The sequence below is a fragment of the Falco biarmicus genome, chromosome 2, assembly GCF_023638135.1.
Source record: "Falco biarmicus isolate bFalBia1 chromosome 2, bFalBia1.pri, whole genome shotgun sequence".
Taxonomy (NCBI): domain Eukaryota; kingdom Metazoa; phylum Chordata; class Aves; order Falconiformes; family Falconidae; genus Falco; species Falco biarmicus.
The window spans coordinates 26,224,724-26,248,438 of record NC_079289.1 but is presented as its reverse complement, the minus strand read 5'-3'; the positions used below and the strand labels follow the sequence as shown (position 1 = coordinate 26,248,438).

The following is a 23,715-nucleotide window of genomic DNA, read 5'->3' as shown; positions in this document are numbered from 1 at the left end:
TGTTTAGGGACATGGTTTAGAAATGGACTTGGCAGTCCTGGGTTAATGGTCGGACCTGATGATCTCAAAGATCTTATGATCACCTAAATGATTCTATGGTATGAGGTCAAACTGCAAATGGTTAGTTACTGGTCACTGAAGGAATGGAACTTTGAGATCTGGTACAAGCAGTATGATGACATAAAGACAGCAAAGAAGAGCCTTAGATTTAGCATATTCTACACATGGTTAAAAATATATACAGGATCCATAAAGAAGGTATAAAGGGTAGGTTTTGCTCCTACAGGAATAGGAGAGGGAACAGAGAGGGATGAGAATTACTCCAGCACTGTCCTCCCCAGTAAAAGCAACTGTGCTTGATCAAGACCACTACTCAAACACTAGCAGCTCTCCCCTCTCCTTTAGCAGCAAGAGTGGTGCTTTTTTATTTCCCATTCACCCCTTTTTGCTACTGTAGGTTCAGCAATCATACACAAAATACCATCTTGCACGATGTAATTGACTTCAGCAAATTTGAATTTTCCAGAGTATTTTGTGTGTGTCAGTATGTGCATGCACAAATGCATTTTTACTCCATCCTTTGTACATGACAAAAAGATTTATACTGTAGCAGTGATCAAGAGCAAACTCAGATGCAGCAACATATGGAATAATCTGACAACTCATTTTGAAATGCCTAAGAGGAGTGGCACAGATGTGACAGTGCTATAAGGACAGGGCTTTATTGAAACATCCCTTTATAAACAGCACCAAGCACTGCATATCAGATGCATCTCTTCCTTCCTTGCCCCTCTACTCTGTGTTTATCAGCCCCTCAGGATCCCAGCTGAGACATGCTTCTCTCTCTTCTTTGCTGCCTGGAAACAATGATGGGTAGCAGAAAAAGCACAGTGACAGCAAGGATACTGCTCTCATTTCCTTTTTCCTTCTTCAATCTCAAGCAACTGAAAGTGTCAGCATTGTAGGTAAAAGTCCTGTACAGCAATTGCAAGACTCAAAAAGAGGATGCTTTATTACAGATAAAATCTGCAAATGCAAATGTAAAGTTCTACTATGCTTTTACTAAATTTAACTTAAAATTTCAAGAAACTTTATGGATGAATTTGGGAAGACTTAACAAGAAAGAGGCAAATCACATAGTTCTACTGCCAGTGTATTTTCCTCTCTTCCCCTTTTAAAAGTTTGATTATGTGTTATTTCTATGCAATAGTTACTAAGCATGGCAGCTTTTCAATATTGCTACTCACACAATCACTGTAACACTTTTGTTCAAAAAACCCCAAAGGCCTTTTGATAGAACTGAAGATTTAGTATTTAAAAGTAAACTATCTGTTTATTATTTTTTTATATATATATTAAAGCATGCTGGTTACAACTAAATGTATTCAGAAGGACACGTTGAGCGAGACCAGCATGGAAGTATCATGAACTGTTTCTACATTACAATGTTCTGTAATAAGCATGTAATGTATAATAATAATACAAATATTACGTATATAAAAGATAAAAAAATTCTATAAAAATAGTAAATAAATCTTATTTTAATGGCTTCTCTAGTTCATCCTAAAATCTGGTGCTTCTACTTGCATCACATAATAGGGGTGCAACAAGGTACAACAGATTCACTTTCCTTTGTAGATCAAGATCTGACTTTTCCTGAACTTTGTGGCTCTGGTGTTATTTGCAACATTACATACTACCTATATTCAAAAATTTACACCTACTGCACTGTCCTGAGTTCTGGCATGTTGGTAGAGTATGCAGATTTTGCTGTATTCCAGAGGTCTTAATGGCACTCATTGTAGGATACAGACATTAGGAATGATTGTTAGCGTAGCCAAATAGAGAGGCAAAATCATAGTCTCTTATGGACAAAGCACGTAGAGCACAAAATGAGGAATGGTCACTTTCCCTAAAGAATCAGAAACCTGGGATATAGTGGACTAAAGTAAGAATTGCAAATCAAAGGAACTACCAGAGACAGTTGTAAGAAAGAAAAAACATCTGTATTAAGACAGTCTCCAAAAATCTGCAAGTATTTTGAATGATCATCCTTTGGGAGAAAAGCTTTGGCACAACCAGAGTTCACAATGAATCTAGAATAGTGGACCTTTTGCAAAAGCTGAATAGTTGATTCTTCCAGTTGGCTAACAGTACCAACAACTGGAATCAACAGGACATGTAGTTAGTTAACTACTTAAGAAAAGGTTCTGAAAGGCCAGTTTGCATCAGGAAGTTAGATGAGAGCAAGAATGTGATCTCCAATGCCAAGCAATTTGAGCTAAATGTCAATTGGGGCCCCTTGGACTATGAAACACCCATACTGAAGTGTTCTGAACTGATGGACATTTGCACCCACACAGAATCTGAAAGGATTTACAGAAATAAACTTAACTGAGACACATAAGAGGCAAGCTTGGAGTGAAAGCTACAGTCAGTGACCTGAGATCTCGAAATGACAGGATGTGGTTCCTTTTTTTTGGTTGTGAGTAGACCTTGAGTTAGAAGTTGATAAAAAAAGTGTGCTGTTTTGTCTTATTTTTTTGAAATAAGGAAGTTAAAGAAAGAAACTGTGTTATTTCTGGGGTCCTGCTCTAAGAACCTGGTCTTTTAAAAGGCTACTAATAAAATATACTTTCAGATTCTTAGACAAGGAAGGAAACTACTCTAGAAAGGAAGGCAGAATTAACTGTACTGGCAACATGACCTAAACCTAAAACCATGATATACCAAAGAATATCCCCAAAGTATTAAACTTCATTTAACTGACATTTTACAAAAAACAGTAAGAAGCTACAGGTGTGAAGAAGTGTAGTTTAATGGAAGTCTATGAATCAAGCAAGGTAATTTGACAACACTGTAATAAAGTTAGTGCAGTAACTACTGGAAATGTCATTTAGCATGAAATCATGTATGCCTCATGAACCCCTTCAACACTCACAAAATATGACATAATAATTTTCACTTGAAACAAATGAAAGCATTATTCCTATTTGATATAACTTCAGTATATGGCTGCAAATCCACTTAATAAATTAATAAAGTTTTACTACATTTACTATGAAGTAAAAAATTACATTACTTTCTTTTGCATGACCACAAAAACATTTGCAGAAATATTTGTTCAAACAAAATAGAGTATTAAGTTTGGAATAAAGTATTCCTTGTTTGCACAGGTGATGCACTTCTCTTGACTAACTGAACTTTTCTAATTTCAAGGCAGTCAACAATTTCAAGCAACAATCAACTGTATGCAATAGACTTCCTCTTCTCCAAGTAACCTTGACACATTTAGCTATTCACGCTACATCCACACCATAAAAGATGAAAATATCAACTTGTCACTGTCATTCTAGTGTTAGCTGTGTTCAAATGATTTAAAGCAATCATTTTCAGCACATCAAATTAATAGTATTAGAATCTAAATGCTGATTTTTACTTGCTTTTAAAACCTTTGTGCTTTCAGAGTATATAATACATACTAAAAAACCCTGAAAATATACTTCAGATGATACCACAAATTTCACAAATCAGAAAAAGAAAATTTGGGAATAATTGAAAGTAGAAATTCAATATGTTTCACTGGGATTAGATTCATTTTCAAGCCTTCTCCACTAGGCAGTTTCTGCAGACTTCTGCAAAGTATCTGTTGTTTTTCGTGATGAAATACTACTATACACAGCTATTCCAAGTCATAAGGGATTATTCATACTAGAGATGCAAGTTTATGCATGCCATTAATTTATCCAATCTGTCCCCTAAATGTCACTGGCAAAGCATGAGTAAAAAAGTTCTTTTACTTCAGCAGAACTATTTGAACCTGTGCATTTGAAAAGAATTGGTTTATTATGCCTTGCTGAAAGTTAATCTGCCTTAACTCAGGTTTTAAACACAAACAGGAGAGAAGAAAGTTATTCCCCTGGTATTCAGTACACCAATTACAAAATTGTTCTAATCTGATTGTGATCTAAAGTAAAAAAATTCACATACAAACATGTTTCAGCTACACTTTAAAGAAACAACTTGCATCTTTCAAAAAGCTCATGGAAATTAAGGTTAGTTAGGATACTTGAAGAAACAGTCTTCTTTTGCTGAAAACAAATCACATAGCTCTGGGTGAACCTAAGAGGAATATTTACATGCATATATATCTTTCAACTACATCTATCAAATTATTTTCCTTTCATAGCTTTAATTTTTTTATGATTCTTTGTTACCTTGTATCCAGGTCCTAACTGATGTATTGCAAAAATCTGTGCTGGGTTGAGTGCTTCAGTGAATACATATACTGCTCCAAGCTGGCCGCAGAACACTCTATTAGCATCAGCAGTCTCCGAAGAGCCAAGAAAACATTTGTCATAGCTCTGTATCAGGAAGAGGCAATGTTAATAAAGTCTGGTCATACAAACTATACAATGAAATAACATTTGTGTACAGTTACTGAAGCAAAAAACCTAAGGCAGGCTCTAGTAAAGAAAATAAATCAATCATTTATTACTTCAGTACCTGATTCCCTGTAGTGAAGAACTTTGAATAGCGTAGAGTTAATTGTTTTATGGGTCATTATTACAATGCTTTTGACTGGCCACTAGGATTTGATTTTTATTAATTGTTCAACATAAAACAGAGAAAATTAGAACAGTACATTCAAGTACCAAATAACCTTCCCTACTGCTTTCTAGGAAATAGGAAAGTCCTTGTAATTATCATTCCAAGTTCCTTGTAATAATAATCAGAACTCTCACTGCTAACACATAAGAACATGTACTGAAATGCACTCTTCTTTCACTGTTGTGCTAACAGAGCTAAACATCTCTAGCAGAAAAAACATCAAATATGAATTTTTGTAGTTTGCAACTGGTGCAGTCTTCATGACTGCAGCCTATAATGATTTGGTTTGACCTTAAACTCCTCTTCTGTCTTCTTCCACGGTCACAAGAATTATTTTCCATTCTTCCTTCCAACAACTACCCTCTGAACAAAGACCTTCTGCAGTTTTCCATCTGTCCATTTCTTATTATTTCAGGTTTGAAGTGGGGGTTTTTTTGTGGCTTTTGGGGTTTTTTTCCAATTTAAATTTATTTTGCAAGAATTACGTGAAGTTATTCTGGTGCTTCCAGGAAAAGAGGCTTTGAGAAGAAGCAAAGCTTAGAATTTAACTGTCTAGAATAAAGATCTGGGGAACTGGAAAAAGACACAGCACAAGAGGAGAACAACAGAAAGCATAAGGATCTTTGCAAGGCTAGTCCCTTAGCTTCCTTGAGTCACATGTACTTTATTTAACAGAAAAAAGGATCAGGCCTCACTTTTTGAGCTGAATCAGCAAACCAGTAGAATCAGCATTAGGAAGCCTGCTTTTTCATCCTGCTTGGCTGTTGCTGAGTTTCACCCTAAGAAAAACTTCTGTAGTCTAGAGAATGGAATCAAATATGGTGACACGCCACCGCAGTGGATTGAGGTGGATAAGCTATTAACAAGGAAAAGGGGACTCTGTCTAAAGGGTTAGGAGGAAGTCAAAGATCTAGAGGCCAGCTTTGCAATGAGGTGAGGTAACAGGTATCCAGGATTTTATCTCCGACTTATCCTCCTTTTGACCAAACATCTCTTTGAATTTTTTTCCCTTGGGATTGCTAAACTTGTATTAATTGTTTTGGACAAACCTAAAAAATTTCTGAAAAAAACTACATCAAAGTTGGTTCACAAAGTCCTACCCAGGATGCATAGTGCAAAATAAGGGCTATGAGACCACTCTGACTACTGGTAAATCTAATGGTGAAACTTCCTAACAGTTTTCAGTTAGTTCATTAAAGTCCTCCTTAGCCTTGAAGGCTTTACTGACACCTGCGCCACTAGTGTCAGAGAGTGTTAAGTCAATTCATGTTGAGCAATTGCCATTTTTTATGGTTATTTGAGGAATCTGAATACTGATGCCACCCTTTTTCCTAGTTTATACTTACAAATTCCGAGATCTACATTCCTGCCTATTACAAGGGTATTTTCCTGGCCTCTTCTAGATAACATTAATTGTACAACATGCATCATAGTTTTCAATGGAATCTGAGTTTTACATATAATTACATTCTAGGTCTGTTTGCCTGTAGTAATTACCAGTTCTGTCTTTTTTCATTCTTACCAGATTATACTTTCCCATTTTCTGGTGTTTCATTCTGGATTAAGTGCTTCCATTATTTTTAATTGGAGGGGAGGCCTAACTCCTGATCTTCTGGTAATTTATATTCACTTCTGCTCCAGATGCCAATCAGTAGACCTGATATATTTATTTATTTATTTTAAAATCAGCACCTAATACTCATAGCTCATTTGCTCTTCCTCCAACTATCTCGCATTTCCACAGTTTTATACCCAACTGATACCAACAGATCCAAGTCTGCCTATTTCTGTACATCCCTGGTAACATGTCATTAATGACCCCAAGATGAGATGACTAATAGATCTGCTTCATTAAGTGCCTTGGCCCAAATCCTCCTATTTTATTTACATAAAAAAATAAACTCTTGGAACTTATGGGCTTGTTACTTAAGGACATAACTGTATCCTTAATATTCTTGATGCTTATAGGCCTTTTTTCAAATGCAGCCCAAGTGCTATTGATAGAATCAACTTGTTGGCTTTCCAATCCTTCTAGTTTCCTTATCCTACAACAGAAATATAAGCTGACAGATGTCAGGACATCATCAAACCTACCTTCATTCAGCTATCTGAACAAAAATCTTCCACCAAACCCCAGTATCCCCAAATTCGACACCTTGAAGAGGCATTTTGTGCTTTCTCTCATGTTACTTCCCATAACTGGGGAGAATTCCTAACAGCCAAACTCTTCCAGTTTAACTTCTGTCCCCAAGTGTATTTGAACTCTTATAAATAATTAACTCCATAGGCATACAGAGCTGATCATGATTACTGACCAGCCAGCAACTGCACACATTTGATTATGTTGTACTCTGTCATGCATTTCATGTCATCTTTTTGCCATAATCTCTAGCTATATCTACTCTTTGGAATATAAACTCAATGAGTTATTTACCACTAGCTACTGTATCTTATGTAGCACACAATGAATCTCAGCATTGCTATATTTTTGTATTTCATTAAATAGGAACAATGAAGTTAAAACCAAAACCACCTCTACAGAATCTATCAGCAACATTCACAATAGAAACAGCTATACAAAAAAATTTACAGTGTCTTCCCCTTTTTCATCCTCTCTCATATCTTACCTCTAACATTCAGGCTGAACATTGTGCAATATTTAATACATGGAGGTCCCCTCCAAAAAAAAAAATTTTTTTGAACAACGTTTGAGTGATTTAGAGTTTTGTAAAGATGACACATTTTGCAAATCCCTAGATGAAAAATGTCTATTAGGACAACACACATTGTTGTCTTACAACGTGAAGGATACATGTGTGAAGCCTTAATGACTACTTCATGTTATATCCTGTATCTTGCTGCTCCTATTACAGAAATAGTTAAGAACCCAGTGATTTCATGGATGAGTATAAATAAGAATGAATTAGAAGAAATACAAAGGAAAAAAACAAAACAATAAAATTTTAAAACCCCGTATTTTTAAACTTTCACCCTTTTTGTCATCACCATCTTTACTTCAGTGTCTTCCAGGGTACATACAAAAATTGTAGACTGAGGTATTCTTCAGTTCTTGTTTGGATACAAGAGGTGAATGTCAGACATTGAAAAAAAATGTCATAAAAATATAAGATAATTGTAATGCAAGATCAATCTGTGAAAAAAATAAATTCAGTCTCTACCAATAAAAAATCTATCCTTGTAAAAAAAATATATATAATGAAGACAAGACTTTTCAGTTGCTCACTGTGTTAAAGCTACCACCGAACAAAATGCACCATGATTAAATATTATTTTAGATGAATAAAATATTAGATTTGCATTATTGAGCTTTAAGATTAACTGATTTTTTTTAAAGCACAGATTTGTTTTAAACACTGAATCTCAATTATCTCACAATGTTCTTGTATAAAAAAAAGACTGAAAAGAGTAAATGCACTTAGTTAACAACATGCAACTCCTGCACCTTTCTCAGTTTTCATTATCAGCTTTCGCAACCTGTACTGCTATGTCTGCCCGTATAATCTACAGATATAGTTATGCACAATGTAAGATGTAAAGAAAGAATGATTAGCACATTTGCGTAGTTTTTTCTTTTCCCCAAAAGGTATTATGGTAAGGCATTTTCTTGTCATCTTGCAGGAGACTGAAGTTATGTCCAAGTGGATATATGGAAGAGTATGAAGGCAGAAGTTAACAAAGAGCCAGATAATTTCTCAAGACTTTTCAAGGGAATGCTTCTAACAACTCAATCTTTGAAACAAGAAAGTTCTAATAGTTAAAACAAGAGCTTCTCTTCCTAGCTAAATGTGTAATAGTGCTAAGGAGTCTCCATACACCCCCCTCCTATTTTCCTTTTCATGCCTTTTATACAGTTGCACCCATACACCTTTCCTGAATTTCTCTTACTTTCTTCTCTATTTCCTCCTTCTACTATAATAGGTTTTTGTTATTAAAAAAATAGAGACCTAATGATAACTAGTGTCTTTCATAACTTAATCTATTCTCCAGCAAAGTAAAACTTTAGCAGAAACTTAAAAGACATCAAAACATCTAAAGCTCAGTAAACTAATCCCACCTTAAGAAAAGATTGTATTTCTGTTACATGAGAAAGCACAAAGGAATACTGTGAAGAAAATAAGATTAGAAGGAACAGCTTTTCCTGCTAAGCATTTATCCTTAAGGATTACAGATCCCCACAACATGTAACTAGTAACTCAGCCCAGATCCTTTGAGACGTCCGCTGGCTTTTCAATCATCAAATTCTCACCTATCACCAAAATGTTTATATTACCAAGGAGAAACCACGGTCTGTAAAAGCTGAAAGGCTTGCCTTTTCCTGTAAGTAGAAATGCTACCAAGAAATCAAAAAATGATGATCAGAAGCTTTGGCAAGCAGAACCCTCCATGTAATATTTAAACTCTCCCTTTCAAATCCAATTTTGCCTCTAGAATTTAGCAAAATACAGTTAATTTCCTTAAGTAGAAAAGAGCTTCCTTACCCTACACAGGCAGTCAGAAAAAACTGAGAGTTATATTATAAATAAGAAATAACAAAAATGTAGCAAGCTGATGAATCAAGCATCTCTGAACTTCTCACACAGCTTTAGCTGAAGGCAAAGCACAAGAGAATCATTTCCCCATCTAAAACTTTGGGCCAGAAAGAGTGCTTATTTCTGCATCATTAGGTGTAGATTCTCAAACCTTCCAAAGCAGAAGGTACAAAAGGAGAGCCGAAAAAACCAACAAAAAAGAAACTTATATAGAATTCATTAAAATAACTTAAATATAATTTTAATATAAAAAATACAAAAAGGATGCATTTCCTCTAAAAAATTGTTGAACTCAGTCCAATTAAGAGACACAGGTGTATTTACAGGTATACATGTAATCTTCTCCAAGTAAAAATGACTGGTTTCTGCCTGTGGGACAAGCAGATGCAAGATTGCTGTGTCTTTGCTCTGGGCCAACTAATGCTATGCAACAGTACATCTCTCAGTATCTTTTAACTGGTTGACACCTCTCTGTAAATGTTTACTACCCAAGAAAATTGCTCAGTATTTCAGGTATGAAATCTTGTAGCAGTTAATTTATACTTGCTAACAATATTAATTTAATATAAATGCCTTAACACTTAGCACAGCATTTTACTATTTCCAAGTCAAACAATAAAAGGCAAAATATGCTTGTTACTGGGAGACAGATGCAAGATTTCAGACTTCGCTTAATACTGTAAATACCTTGACACTTCTCCACCCTTCTGTTTTCTAGCTTTTACTTTTTGTCTTGCTATCCTGTTAGTTTAAAACTGTAAACTCTGCATAGAAGAAATGATCTCTTACTAAATATATACAGTTATTAAAATAATATGACTGTGAACATAGCTCAGGCTATTCAGTTTTACTGCAATTAAAAAACCTACTTAAAATTTAACGTTCAATAACACAAAAAGCATAGAAATCTTTTAACCATTAACAAATAACTTCTGTTGAATCCAGCACAGAACTTAACGTGATACAAAAATGAGTACATTTGTATACGTTGGCAGTATGCATAGTAATTTAGCAGAATTAATCAGTTTTTCCTAAGGACTTTTCTCAAGCTAAATCTGTAACATCTGTAAATCTTAACACATTTTCCTGTAGAAAAAGCTAAGTATTAATCCATTGCTATCAGTGTTCTCTATACAGTATCACATATTAAAAAGATTAGCTATAATAGTCTCTCCAAACAAAATCTCTGAAAATTTCATTAAAATAGCTATGCAAAATACAGGCAAAAAAAATCCCAAGTATTCTAAAAATATGTGTAATATATAGAACCAATAATATTACATTTTATTAAATACATAACTAAGGAAGATAGATTAAAGGAGAAAGTTAAAAAAAGATACAAAATTTGAAAAGACCTAGAGAAAACATAGTACATTTTTTCTTTTTCAATTTACCTTAAAATGAAAAGCTATGAAAAAGGAAGAAAAATAAAGTCTTACATCGTTTGTGTTAACATGCCAGGCCATGTCACCATAGGATACCAGCTGACCATTCACATAACATCGTATTTCACTGTTTCTCCATCGATTATAGATGTGTACGATGCTTATCATGTACCACTGGAAAGACATGAAAAATCAGTATACAGTGGCAGTTTTTTGTGCTATCAAACATGAAGTTAATGAATAGCATTAAAAATAAGTAACTAGTCTTGTAAATTTATACAAACAGATTAATTTTTGCAAACTCTTAATATTAAAAGTCAAGTCAGTGAAACTTCAAGTTCAGTCAATAGAAACATGCCTAAATGTAATAATAAATCTACCTGCTTTCCTTTATGGGATCAGAGCCAAAAATGCATACATACAATTAAAAACTTGATTACACTTCCATTCCTGAAAGTGTAATTTAATTTAAACACTACAGGCTGTAACAAAAAATACAACTGAGTTCTGATGGGAAATACAGTTCTATGTGCACCTACCTTAAAAAATTCATATCACATATCTCTGCCTTTTCATCATAGCTCTCTGACAGAAATTATTAAATAAAAGGAAAAATTTCACAGCACCAAATTTTACAGCCCAGTTTAAGACACCACCCTGGACTGCTTCATGCGATTTTCTTCCTCTGTTCTTTACCATTTCACCAATTTTTCGACAACTGTCATACCATTAAAAATGCATTACATAATCAAACACAGAAAGTATCACAGTAAAATGCTCCCTAGTACAGCTATGGTGATCTTTGAAATCATCTGTTCAACAGGAAACATTATGTCAGAGTTCAAGAAGAAGACCTTAAGTTCCCTTTAAAACCAAACCTTTAAACTCATCTCAGACTAGGAATGGAAATTTAATCTGTAAAATCTGCAAATCAGCTCATGCTTAACTGTAATGGGTGTCTGTATTATTTCAAAATATGTACAAACCAGACGAAAATGGGCATATTGGAGAAAGTCCAGAAAGGGCCACAAAGATTATTAAGTGACTGAAGCCTCTGATACATGAGGAGAGGCTGAGATATGGGTCTGTTTAGCCTGGAGAACAGAAGGCTCAGCAGGATCTTATCCATGTGTATAAATACTTGATGGGCAGGGGATAAAGAAGACTGAGCCAGAGACTTCTGTATCCGGTGAAAGGACAAGAGGCAATGGGCACAAACTGAAATACAGGAAACCTCATTTAAATGTATGTATGAAGGTGGTAGTAAGCAGTAAGGACAGTCAAAGACTAGCACAGGTTGCTCAGAGAAGCTGTGGAGTCTCCTTGCTTGGAGATACTCAAAACCTGACCAGACAATGTCCAGAACAATCTCATCTAGGTGGGCCTTGGAACAGGGAGTGACAGCAGACTGTCTGAACACATCCCTTTCCAACCTCATTGATTCTGTGAAAAAGTCGGCTCATCCATTTTGAAAACACCAGTTCATATTCTAATAATTTGGAACAGTAATTTACAATTTACTTGTCTTCCTTTTCTTGGTATCTGTTTCATTTCTTTTGTTTTCTATGTTCAGCTAAGTCTCTTTTTTTCAAAGCTGAAAACTTTTGCATCTCTTGGAGCATTATTTTAACAAAGTCACTTGGTGTATCTCTCCCTGAGCAGGGGTAAGTAGATACAGAGCCTACTAATAGAAAAATCTTCCTCTCTGTATCAGAGAAATTAAAAGCATAAAGTTTTAATGTGATGATTTTGAAATCAGAGCACAGAATTACAAATAAGAAAAGCATGCAACAAAATATATTTTGACAATAATTGTTGCAGTAGTCCTTGAATTGAGTTATATTCTATTATAAATCTGTAGTATCTATATATACATACTAGAATACACATATTTTTCCATATTTGTTTCCAGGTCTTTAAAAATAAGTCTTCGGTTATCCCTCCTTAAAACCTACAGTTAACAGAAGGATGAAAAAACCCTACTAATCATAACAGCAGCACTGAAGTATCTCACTTCTTGCATATAAAGGTAAACAGATTTACTGGACAATACTAGATTAATGATGTGCTGCTACAGCTTTGGGTTCTGAAGTCACATGTGGCCAGTCTGCTTTTTGTTTTTAAGAACCATGAACAAAGTATTTTTTTAGGTCATTATACACCCCCACCCCTCCATCGCCCCAAAAATAATCAAAAATCAAACCCACAACTGAACAAGCAAATGTTTTCCCCATTTTGTAGGCAGATTCTATTTCAGAAAGGAACACCCACCATAAATTCAACAAAATATTCATAACTCGAAGTCTAGAAGCTTAACTGGTGACTATGCTAATCAGAAACTAAGTGCAAACCGCATGACTAGAACTCTGTTTTCATCAACACTTCTTTTTCAAAGCTTCTACACCACCTAACATAAACCTCTTAGAAGAAAAATCCCCTTGTCCTCTTTCCTTCAAAGGTTAATTTACCAATAATCTCCACTAAGTGATGACAATTTTACATTCTTTCATCATAACAGCAGGCGTTCTTTGCAATAGCACTATTCAGAGTTGTACCTTTTCTAACTATTCACATTTCCATTTCTGATACTTCCGTAGGAGAAATCAGCTGACAAGCATAAGCCCCAAGTTTTATCCATTTATCTTCTATTTGTGATTTTTTTTTTACAATGTTTTAAGAGAATTTCTGACAACATACCAGTTTGTAAGACTGTCACTGTGTGTAGCTTAAGCTTCACAGATGACTCATTCATCTGGAAATAAATAGTTCATTACTTTTGTTGAAACACTGCCTACAGAGCCTATAAGGAATTAAAATAAGCAATTCAGTCTTGGGAGAGTTTTGGTGTCCATGTCAAACTTCAGGAAGATGATATGATCTACTTTTGATAATCTCCCCCCCCCTACCCCTGCATGCAGCTTCTAGTCCAAATCTCCTTCCACTTTTCTCCTTTCCACAACTTTTCTAAACCTTTAGCATCACTACTGTCAGAGCACTACCTCTGTCTGCTACTCTGACCCACAAGGCAAGCTCTACAAAAAACATTGAGCTTTTCTTTACCTGAACGCACGTGCACATACACATGCCCATGCACAGTCTATCCCAGATCATTATTGTAACTAATCCAGTAAAAAAATTGCTCTTTTGCCTCCTGGACTTGAATTAACTCAATTTACATCTTAAACTTTAACTTCTTTTTAGCCAGGGAAGTACTGAAGTATTAAAAAATTATTTACTCTTTGTGTCATATTTGTCACTAGTATCAATCTAGATAAAATAAGTAACATAGGTTTTCAAAGCTAATTCCTCACATACTGAACGACAAACTCCACCAAGAAGCCTATAATGCATTCTTACCAATAGGAAAATAAAGGTCCTTCTGAGATTCCTACTTGCTCACTTGATTCATATCCTTCCATCCATGTATTTTAACAAATAGAAATTCTCTTATCACATGATTTCTTTAAGGCTTTCAGGGGAGTATAATGGCTAAAGTCCTTAGGGAATCCACATAGCATGTATCAACTGGCTCACAAACTTGTTCTTATGCAGGGTAAAAATCCTTCCAATAATTCAACAGAAGTAGGGTACAAGACTGCCAGTGCAATATTTCATTGTTTTGTCCCTGATATGTTTATCAATGTGTTTTCTAATTCTTCCTTTCTATTTCTCTAGCTTCTACACCATTTTGATGGTTAATAGATCAGGCATGATAATATATGAATCTAAATATAAGCAAAGCCTTTTTCTAAAATTTGTATAATTTTCCATCACCCTTTTGTTTGACAAAATAGATGATATACCACAATTAAAAGTTTGGCAAATTTCATATTCAAATTTCTTTGGAACTTGGGGGTGCCTTCTGTAAGGTCCTGGTAACTGATTAATACCTCTTATGTTGATTTCTCTACCTCTTCTACTGACACCTCAATTTGAGACACTTCCTTTGATTCCTCGCCATTGAATTGTCTCGTAGTAAACAATGATGCAATTAATTGATTTAACTTTTTTGTTATGACACCATATTCATCAAGGGTTCCTATTAAGCCTTAGTCATCTAATTGCCCGTATGGACTGGGAAAAAAAAATGAACTGTCTTATTATTTTATATATAATTTGCTATAACTTATACTTTTCAAAGCATTCTTCATTTTGAAACAACTTCCACTTTCTGAATATCTTCTTTTTACTGACAGTGTCTCGAATTTGCTATTTATCTGTGCTCAGGTACATTGTGAGGAGCCTTTAAACTTTCTATTGGATTTTTTGGATTAATGGTGTATTTGCTTTTAGCCTTTTATATCTTTGCATTTAAGCCATTTCTCTAGCACTACCAAAGACGATGTTTTAACTGCTTATCTTTTTTTTTGTTTGTTTTAAGAAGTAAAGGAAGTTTAATTTAAAAATAAAAATAGCAAAATCCTGTATATCCAAGCATATTCTCCGTTTTTCAATTCAAAGTCAAGCAAGGGCCAATGTTTGAGCTCTCTAAAAGATTCAAAAAGAAACAAATCAAAATGCTTCTGGTATTTAAAAGTTTGAACTCTTGTCTTAGTACAATGCCACCCAGTTCATAGCAAAGTAATGTAAGCTTCTTTATGTTAGCATGCTTCCTGATCTTCCCCAGTTCATCACAGATGCTATAACCATGCTTATCATGTGGCTAACAATTTGATCTGAATAGTATGGTTTTCCTACTTAGTTACTGATTTTCAGGGCACAGGAACTCTTGCTATTTATTGTTACGATGGACTTATCTGATTAGGTTAAGTCTTTATTTAATACAGGGCATCAGTCGACTGGCAAGGCTGCCCCGCTGTCATTTGTAACTACAATTTGAAATGAGTGCCCACTGATGGTCAAGTCAACTTGACTTGAAAAGCTTCTGATACTTCTACTATGTCAATAACCTCATTTAAAATAGATATTCCAGTTTTATTTTTGTAGATACATAGAAGCAAGCATATATGTATGTTGCAATTCCCTATTACCTTTGTTTCATTTATGGGAATGTTTTTTGCTGATGTACAGGCACTTTGTTGCTTTCTGCCCTATCCTGTATCTGAAGACACTGTTTTCAGGACTTCAGTACTACAGAATGAACCAAACCAAGCTGTATAAGTTCACACACATATTTTCTTCAGTTTTTATTGAAATTGAAAAATTTCCCCCCTTTTTTTTTAATTTTCAAAGTCAGTAACACAATCTTCTTTTAAACTCATCTTACAGTCTCTTCCCTACATAATTCTTTCAAAACTGCACCAAGCCCATGCCTCTCTGCTATAACAAGAGCTTCCTTAGGCAGTACTCAAACACACTTCAGATAACAGCCTGCCCATTTTTTACACTGCTGAAATCTTTCAAGCTTAATCACCCACTGCTGAGTTAAGTCATATTCCTGCTCTGTAGCACCGTATAATTAGAGAGATGGGGCATCACACTCTTAAGTATTTCCAAAATGTGGAACTTATTTCAGTCTGTACTACAATTAGTAAAGGTGTTCAGGATCAGAAACACCCCAAAAAAGCTGTTTGCTCTTGACTGCAGTGCTTTCCTGTTCATACTTCTACAAGGACTGATGCTGAGGCTATGTGTGAAAATTACTGGCAGTTACTAATACACAAAAATTTCATTTTGGAGTCCCAGAAAGCAGTATAGACATGTTAAATACAACACTGCCAAAGCTAGTTTAGCTCTGTTGAGAGGTCAGTCTATTATACTACAGCCTCATTTTCTGTTTGGGGATATGATAACCAAATTTCTCCATGTATTTTCATAAATACTTACTTTTATAATGTTGTTAAAATAAACTAATTAAAACGTAAAATAACCACTTAACACATCTCAAAGTTTTAACTTAAGATTACATATTATTCTGTGAATGGTGTCATATGACACAGTTAACAGTGGAAAGATCTTCACATGAACATAGTATCATTCTGAACTGCCTACATAAAGCTTTTGACCAGGTGGTTTGAATATATAATTTTATTGTGAGTCAATAAATATTTTAAAACAACATTATTGAGAAGTTTAATGAGGATGAAGTTTCTGGCAAAGTGCCTATGTCTATAAGCAAATGGCTAATAAATAGTGTATCTGATGACAAAAATTACAGTTCTCCAGTTAGCATTTGGACAGTAAGCTGCTTTGTAAATGGATACACATTTTTTGAATATCTATCTACACATTCAATGCTTGCACAGGGGAACCAATGTAATACGTAAATAACATGAAGAAAATCAATCTACATGTTATACAGGATATATTTTGACTTGTTAGAGCCAGGAGATATATTTAACAGGTTTCGTTTCCCCCATTATGCTTTATGTACCTTCCCACATATAAGTACACACAAGTCACAATGAACAAAATATATCATGTGAAACCACTTGCAAATATATTCTAGAAGATTTATTTCAAATGCTTTCTAAAGCTGACATACGACCCAAAGCGTATGAAGCACAATCTTTGAGAAATATAACACTGGCATGGGAGTTATATTTGGGCATACTTCAGCAGATCAGCAGATTAGGATTTGAAACTGATATTCATATAATGAGATGTACTATATAGTGTATAATATATAATATATATTGTATAATGCACTAGTATTTCAGAATTAACTATTTGAAGTGGAATACAAAAAGCTAATGTTTTCCAGGGATGGCATGAAGCAAACTACTAATTAATAATAAAAATTATCAAAAGAATATCTTGCTAAAATATGAAAGGCTGCTCCTTCATCTACAAGTAAAGAAATTATTAGCTAGGTCCCAAAAGCTAGTTATTAATAACATAATTCAAAAGCTACCAATTCCATTTGTTACTAGGTTAAGTGTTTATCAGTAGCATCAGATGTGCTGCTTTGAAAACCTGACCTGTCATGAAAACTCTTTTCTGGCTCTCAAATTAAATAAAATTTGCAAACCAGAATTTTTCATTTCAACACTCCTCAGATATGTGTTTATAAGACTTTGCACATCCCTGAGTAATATGCTAGAAAAAGACCTCAGTATCTTTTAAAAAACCCACAAATTACCTCAAAGCTACATGGCAGAATTAGAATCAGTGATTTTGAATCACAAATGTGTAACAAGAAAAATAGTAGAACATAAAGCTGATGATTGAATGATAGCATTTCCTTCCCAAGAGACTGCTTCTCAAAATCAAACAAGCACTGACATTCAATATACAGATTCTAAGGCCATAAAAAAATGAAATAAGCCTCACAGCAAAATATATACAAGGCTGCTATCAGCGACAAACACATAATGCTCACTGGACAGAAAAGTCAATGCTTCGGTCAACTAACTGAAACACTGAAGCCAGTAGAATCATCATTCTCCTAGGACTAATTGGCATACAGTACAAATGAACACTAACATGATCTAGAGAAATAATCAAGATTTACTATGAAAAATGAGAAATCCCCAAACACCACTGAAACTGAAAAAAGTTCAGAGCCTCATATCCCCCAGTAACAGATAATGACACTCTAGCATTGCCAGCAAAATTGTTCCAGACATTGGTACCAAAGTTACCATGCGCAGAGAGTTTAGAAATAGAAGGACAACCTGTCAAAAATAAAATATAACCATTTCATAAATACTTAAGTTCTTCTCTATCTGAAGCTAATGAAGCAGTATTTTCAAACAAGTTGACTTTATAGAATTGTTACCTTATAAGTTATTACATTTTTCTTGAATTGATTCTGGTCTGTAACTGACATAAAACTTTGCATGACCATCAGAGAAGCTACTTACAAATAAGAAATTATTAGTAACATTGTGGTACTAATGGGAATTTAACCCTTCTTCCCAGAAGCACTTTGTCACATTTTCAAGGTTATTCTTTATTGTAAATACCACTTTGCTTACCTTGCGTGGCTGAAAGTCATACTTCACACAGTGCTGGAAACCTTTGCCTTTTGACTTCAATGATGTAACTATTAAGCAGTTGCCAACAAAATGAGCAGAATACCCAACACCTTTGCTAGTGCGGAAACTGAAAAGAAAGAATCACTAATGAAATTTGAAAAAAGGGAATTATTCTATAATAAAAAGATCAAAATATTACTTTAAATTGCTATGAGAAAGAAACCTGGGACAGTGAACTTAATTTCCTTTATATCTTCTCCCCCCACCACTTCTTTGGGGGGAGCTACTAACCTTCATCACTTACTTGATTCCAGGTTACATCCTAAAACTCTGTACTTTCTGTTTTCCTTTACAAAAATACAAGATGGTAAATATTTTATCTGTCAGGCATCTCCCTCAGTTTCCTAATTCATCATCATTTAAAATAACACATCTGATTTATGTTGTAAAGAAAAAAACATCACAGAAGAAATTTGAGGTGCCTTGCAATTCTATGGGGCTTGGAGAACAATGCAGCTGGTATAACATAAAAATTTGGATTCAAGGCAATTACTAAGCACAACAATTATTTCCTTTTCCAGACTTATGATTTAGTTAGGCCAATGAACTACGACATTTTAATCAACTGAGTTGTGGATCTATTTTCATTTGCCAAACTGATAAAGAACTACAGCTTTAACAAAATACATTTAATAAGAGTTTCTAGCTTTTTTGTAACAAACACCATGAAGACAGATAATGCAGAAAGCTCATACATTTCTCTACTTGTATATGAAATCAAAAGCATTTTAAAGAGAAATTTTAGACTTCTTAAACACCATTTTGCAAAGGTAGCTGGTGGAAATTCATGAGTGGCATTACACAGAGCATTTTTGAAAAGGTAAATCCGTATTTACAGCTATGTCACTTACTCCTTTCTGAAAAGTCAAGTACAATAAAGAGAACTCTGCTATCATTAATATAGGGTACATTCATAAAGCTTTTAGCCTTTTTTTTTTTTAAACTCATTACCAATCAGTTTATAAAAATAATCAATGGCTGAAATACAAGGTCTACATAGTGAACTTCATCCATAAATTGTGAAATGAAGCTTTGTAAGTATAAGAAAAAAGACACTACTAATTTTGAACATTTGTATATACTCCTGTAGCCCACTAATTCATAATTTCTCATTTTCTTAATGTAGGTGATGTATAAAACTATTTGATGTTATTACAATTATTACATTACATTATTACAATAATGATATTTTAACTGGTTTGATTGCTGTAACATTTTCATTAAACACTTTTACCAGGTTTGTCATAGTAACATTAAGAGGTGAAAGGTATGAGCAAATACTAACCTTAGATTTCATCTTAATAGCTGCTAAAATTTTCACTTACCCTACTACACAAATACATTCTTGATTTTAATATGCAGAAAAATTGCATAGTTATAGACCTAGTTCCATCTTCAGAAACTTACAGTTAAATGTGTATGCATATATTACTGAAGGACAGAATCAGATTTTCGTTTTTCCTCACTGTCAAAAATATAGCTGATAAACCATGATGTTCTGAAAAAAATGAATGCCTTAAAAGATAGGTGGTGTGATCCTGAGCTTAGATGTTCTCTGAGGAAAGTTTTTGAGGTCAAAAAGAGACATTCCAATTCTCAAATTCTGGAAAGCCACTTTTGTTATAATTAATTAGAATACTTCTATTAAATGTGAAAAACAGTGATCAGTCTAAACAGAAGTAATAACACCTATAGACAACTCTTCTCCACCCTACTGTGTCCTTGCACAGAGGTCCCTACTTCCAGTCTTGATTTCAGTCATCTTATGAGTTGCAGCATACGATGCCCAATGGTCTCATATCATCAGGGTGGTTCTGTTAGCTTTGAGCATGCTTTGGTTTGCTCTTTCCCTTTAGCAACTTGTTAGGGTGCTGCAGAAGCTTTATTTTCCCAAATCCAGGTTGGGGTTTCTTCATACTTCTATCTGCCTCAATGCATAGTACAAAATTCTCTCTCCCCTCAAGCTGCTGCACTGGAAAGGAGCATTATTCCCTGCCACAGCCCTTTGCACAGGCTTTCACACAACCCTCCTTGCAAAACAAGGGCACTATTTTTAATAAGCCTAAAAAGTCTTCTAAATAAACCTAAGATATAATCTAAGAATGAAGAAGAAAAATTACATACTGCCCATCACAACCGACCTGAACAGTGAAGACAGTACCACCACCATTCTCTTGTGTCTTTTGGAGACACGGATCATTTCAATGATCTGGCTTCCACAACCACCCCATAGGCAGCTACACCCCACAACTAAAGGAACAGCGAACAGCCTCATGGGAGAATATTACTCATGTACGTATGCAACCTGTGTTACCCATACACACAACCTGCATGACCACAGTACTGAATTCTGTACAATAAAATGAAGGTTAAACACCTTAAAATACAGCTTTTACAGTAAGAACAACTGAATGTGTTGTGGGCTACCCTGACACTTTGAGTCACCTCCTTGGGGCTTTACGCCATTCAAAGAACTTTTCACCAGGTAGCTGCAACTCTTACAATGCCAAATCTGTTTCTCAGCAACTTAAGTCATCCCTACAAGCTAAAATGGTTCTGGCTAACAGAACCCAATTCTGAAGGATATAGAAAAAATTGCACAGATCCACTACAGTCTGACGTACGGTGTAGTATTATCTGATTATAGATGCCAAATATATATATTTTTTTTAAATTACCAACATCCAATCATTGAAAATACCATCATGTTTTTCCCTGATAAAACATTATTAAAATTGTGTAGAATGCATCCTACTACTCTGAACAGGAGCTAGTAAACATTTTGTTATACTCTGTAAAAACAACAACAAAAAAAACAACAAAAAGAATCCCTCCGGAAGAAATGTCTACACCTTTAAAATTTCTCCCTTTCCTAACCTGCCCCAGTTACTGGGCTGATTTTGTCAGCATTATGGCAAACCGGACTGCTCTTGAAATTTTAAAACACTCAATTGTCTCTACATGTTCATCACATGAAGACAAAAAAGCAATGAAATAATTAAAAAATAACTCATTTCTTAGCAGGACTCTTCATCTTGGAATAAAACGTATGATTTTCTAAACATGAACATTGGCCAAGATTTTACTTTTTTTTTTTTTTTCCCCCAAATGAATTAGCATTTTAGTACAACAGTAGTCGAGAAACAGAATTGAAATATGTTCTCTGCCTTAACATTATAACATACAAATTATGTTAATCTTCACATTTTATTTCTTGCCAAAGGTAAAGTAGGCTAGGACTGGTCTCTAGGATACTGCACCGAAATCCTCTTACCAATTACCTACACATGTAGAACTTGCCACATTCAAAGATGAAATGCACAGAGACAACAAAAGCAGTACTGTCTAACAGCCATATGGGTTTATGAGCCTTTAACTACCTCCCATAGCAGCTGGTATACAATTTTACCACAGATTGTTCATAAAACCCTTATAGTTATGTTTCATTACAGACAGTTTCTCAAAGCAGCTACTGGATGTTATTGCACTTGAATAGCAGGTAAGCGTTCTTCCATCCACTAGTGAAACAGTTCAGTGATTCCAGTTTCTTTAGCTTAGGATTTTACAAGCAATTTAACATATGAACATAGCACTTAGTTTGAGAAGATATTAATTCATTCTTTCCTAAAGAAAAAACAAACCCAAGGATTCTTTTCTACTAACTTTGAAATTCCATTATGTGCTTTTCCAACTGTTCTGCATTATCTCTATCATTATTAGCTCTAGAGAAGGACTGAAAAGTCTAGACAGCTTGGCTTTGTGGCTTTTCTGTTTGTTTGTTTGTTTTCCTTGTCCCTACATCAGTAAAAAGAAGATTTAGAACACTCTTTCAGAAGTTTTAGCCATTCTGCAATTAAATGACTGTGGAAGCACTTGGATGTTTTAAGGACAAAAAGCAACAATTATGATAATTCAGCCTCAGTTCACCCTCTAATTCTTTTACAAAGTCCAATACACAATTTGAAAGAACATCTCTTAAAAAAACAACACAAAGAAACACAAAAACCCCACCAACCAAACAATCTTAATATCTGGATTGATTTTATCGAATTCCAGGCCTTACACAGAAGCAATGCCACCCGATCTATTTTTTTTAGCAGAAAGAAATATAGAGATATAGAGGCTGGAGGCTTCCCATTTGGAGCATGCCTAAAGTTAGCCCTAAGCTCATAGATTTGCACTGTCTTTATGACAAAGAATCTACACCTCATTTTTGAGGAAACATTTCCAACGATCTATTAAACTCTGTTATTATTATTATACTGTGTCTTATTATAACTGTGATAAAATGACCATAGTATTGTGTGTCTAAAAGTTTTAATTTTCCTGTTTTGCTGTCTACCCACTGGATCTCCGATTAAGCTATCTACCAACATCAGAGTTTGCATAAATTCTGAAAACAGAAGTCCAGAGCATCCTTAATTTCATCCTTTTCTTTTTTTTCTTGGAAGTTTTAAAAAATTAAAACAATTTTAAACAATTAAAAAATGTGTTTTCCAGAGGATAGTTCACTCCAGAGTTTTCTCTGAATACTACTATTTTTGCCAAGTAGCGGTTCTTAACTGTAAATGGTATTCCAGTAACGCTTTTGCCAAGATTTCAGGAAGTCATTACATCACTGTTCCTCTCTTCTCTATTTGTTCAGATTATCCTTGAAAAGACCATATTATCTCTTCAGTTAGAGCAATGAAAAAGCAGTTTATGGTCATTGGTTACCTACAATAACGCTTAACATCGTTTGGTAATTAGTGCTTTCTAATACATACCTATTAATTCTGTAAGCGTGGCACCCATCATTCACTGCTAGGTATATGATGTTGGTTTGCTTATACTAAAGTTTGTGCTATAGAATTCTGAAGGTTACCATTTGAACCTGACAGCTCTGCAACAAAGCTTTCTCCTTATTGTTATTTATCATCCAAATGTCAAGGGCTTCTAATTTCCTTCCAGGATTGTCACATTCATTTAGTACTTGGTAAGAAATCTACAATACTGTTCCAATATTCAAGTATTAATAGACTGTCACTTAGGAGCTGCCCAACATCATCCTCAGAGATAATTAATTTACATTTTTTTAAAGAAAAAACAAATTGGCTTACAGTTCTTGAAGCAGCACTTAGCATTTAGCTAATTACAGAACTGTAGCAGTTCTCCCTTACATCTGGCAAATGTGAAAGCATTTCTTTGCTTCCTTTCTCTATTTTTAAGCATTAGTTTTCACATCATGGT

General features: G+C 34.6%; 1 protein-coding gene across 3 annotated transcripts in view; it reads right to left on the bottom strand.

The window, feature by feature from the left end:
• Window positions 1-23,715, bottom strand: part of NBEA (neurobeachin) — a 510,074-nt gene that overhangs the window by 378,179 nt on the left and 108,180 nt on the right. For all 3 annotated transcript variants that reach the window (XM_056329059.1, XM_056329057.1, XM_056329058.1), the window contains exons 6-8: window positions 18,427-18,553; window positions 10,601-10,720; window positions 4,218-4,364 (exon numbers count right to left, since the gene is read on the bottom strand). In XM_056329059.1, the coding sequence (XP_056185034.1) occupies window positions 4,218-4,364; window positions 10,601-10,720; window positions 18,427-18,553 (394 nt within the window). The remainder of the gene's footprint in view (window positions 1-4,217; window positions 4,365-10,600; window positions 10,721-18,426; window positions 18,554-23,715) is intronic.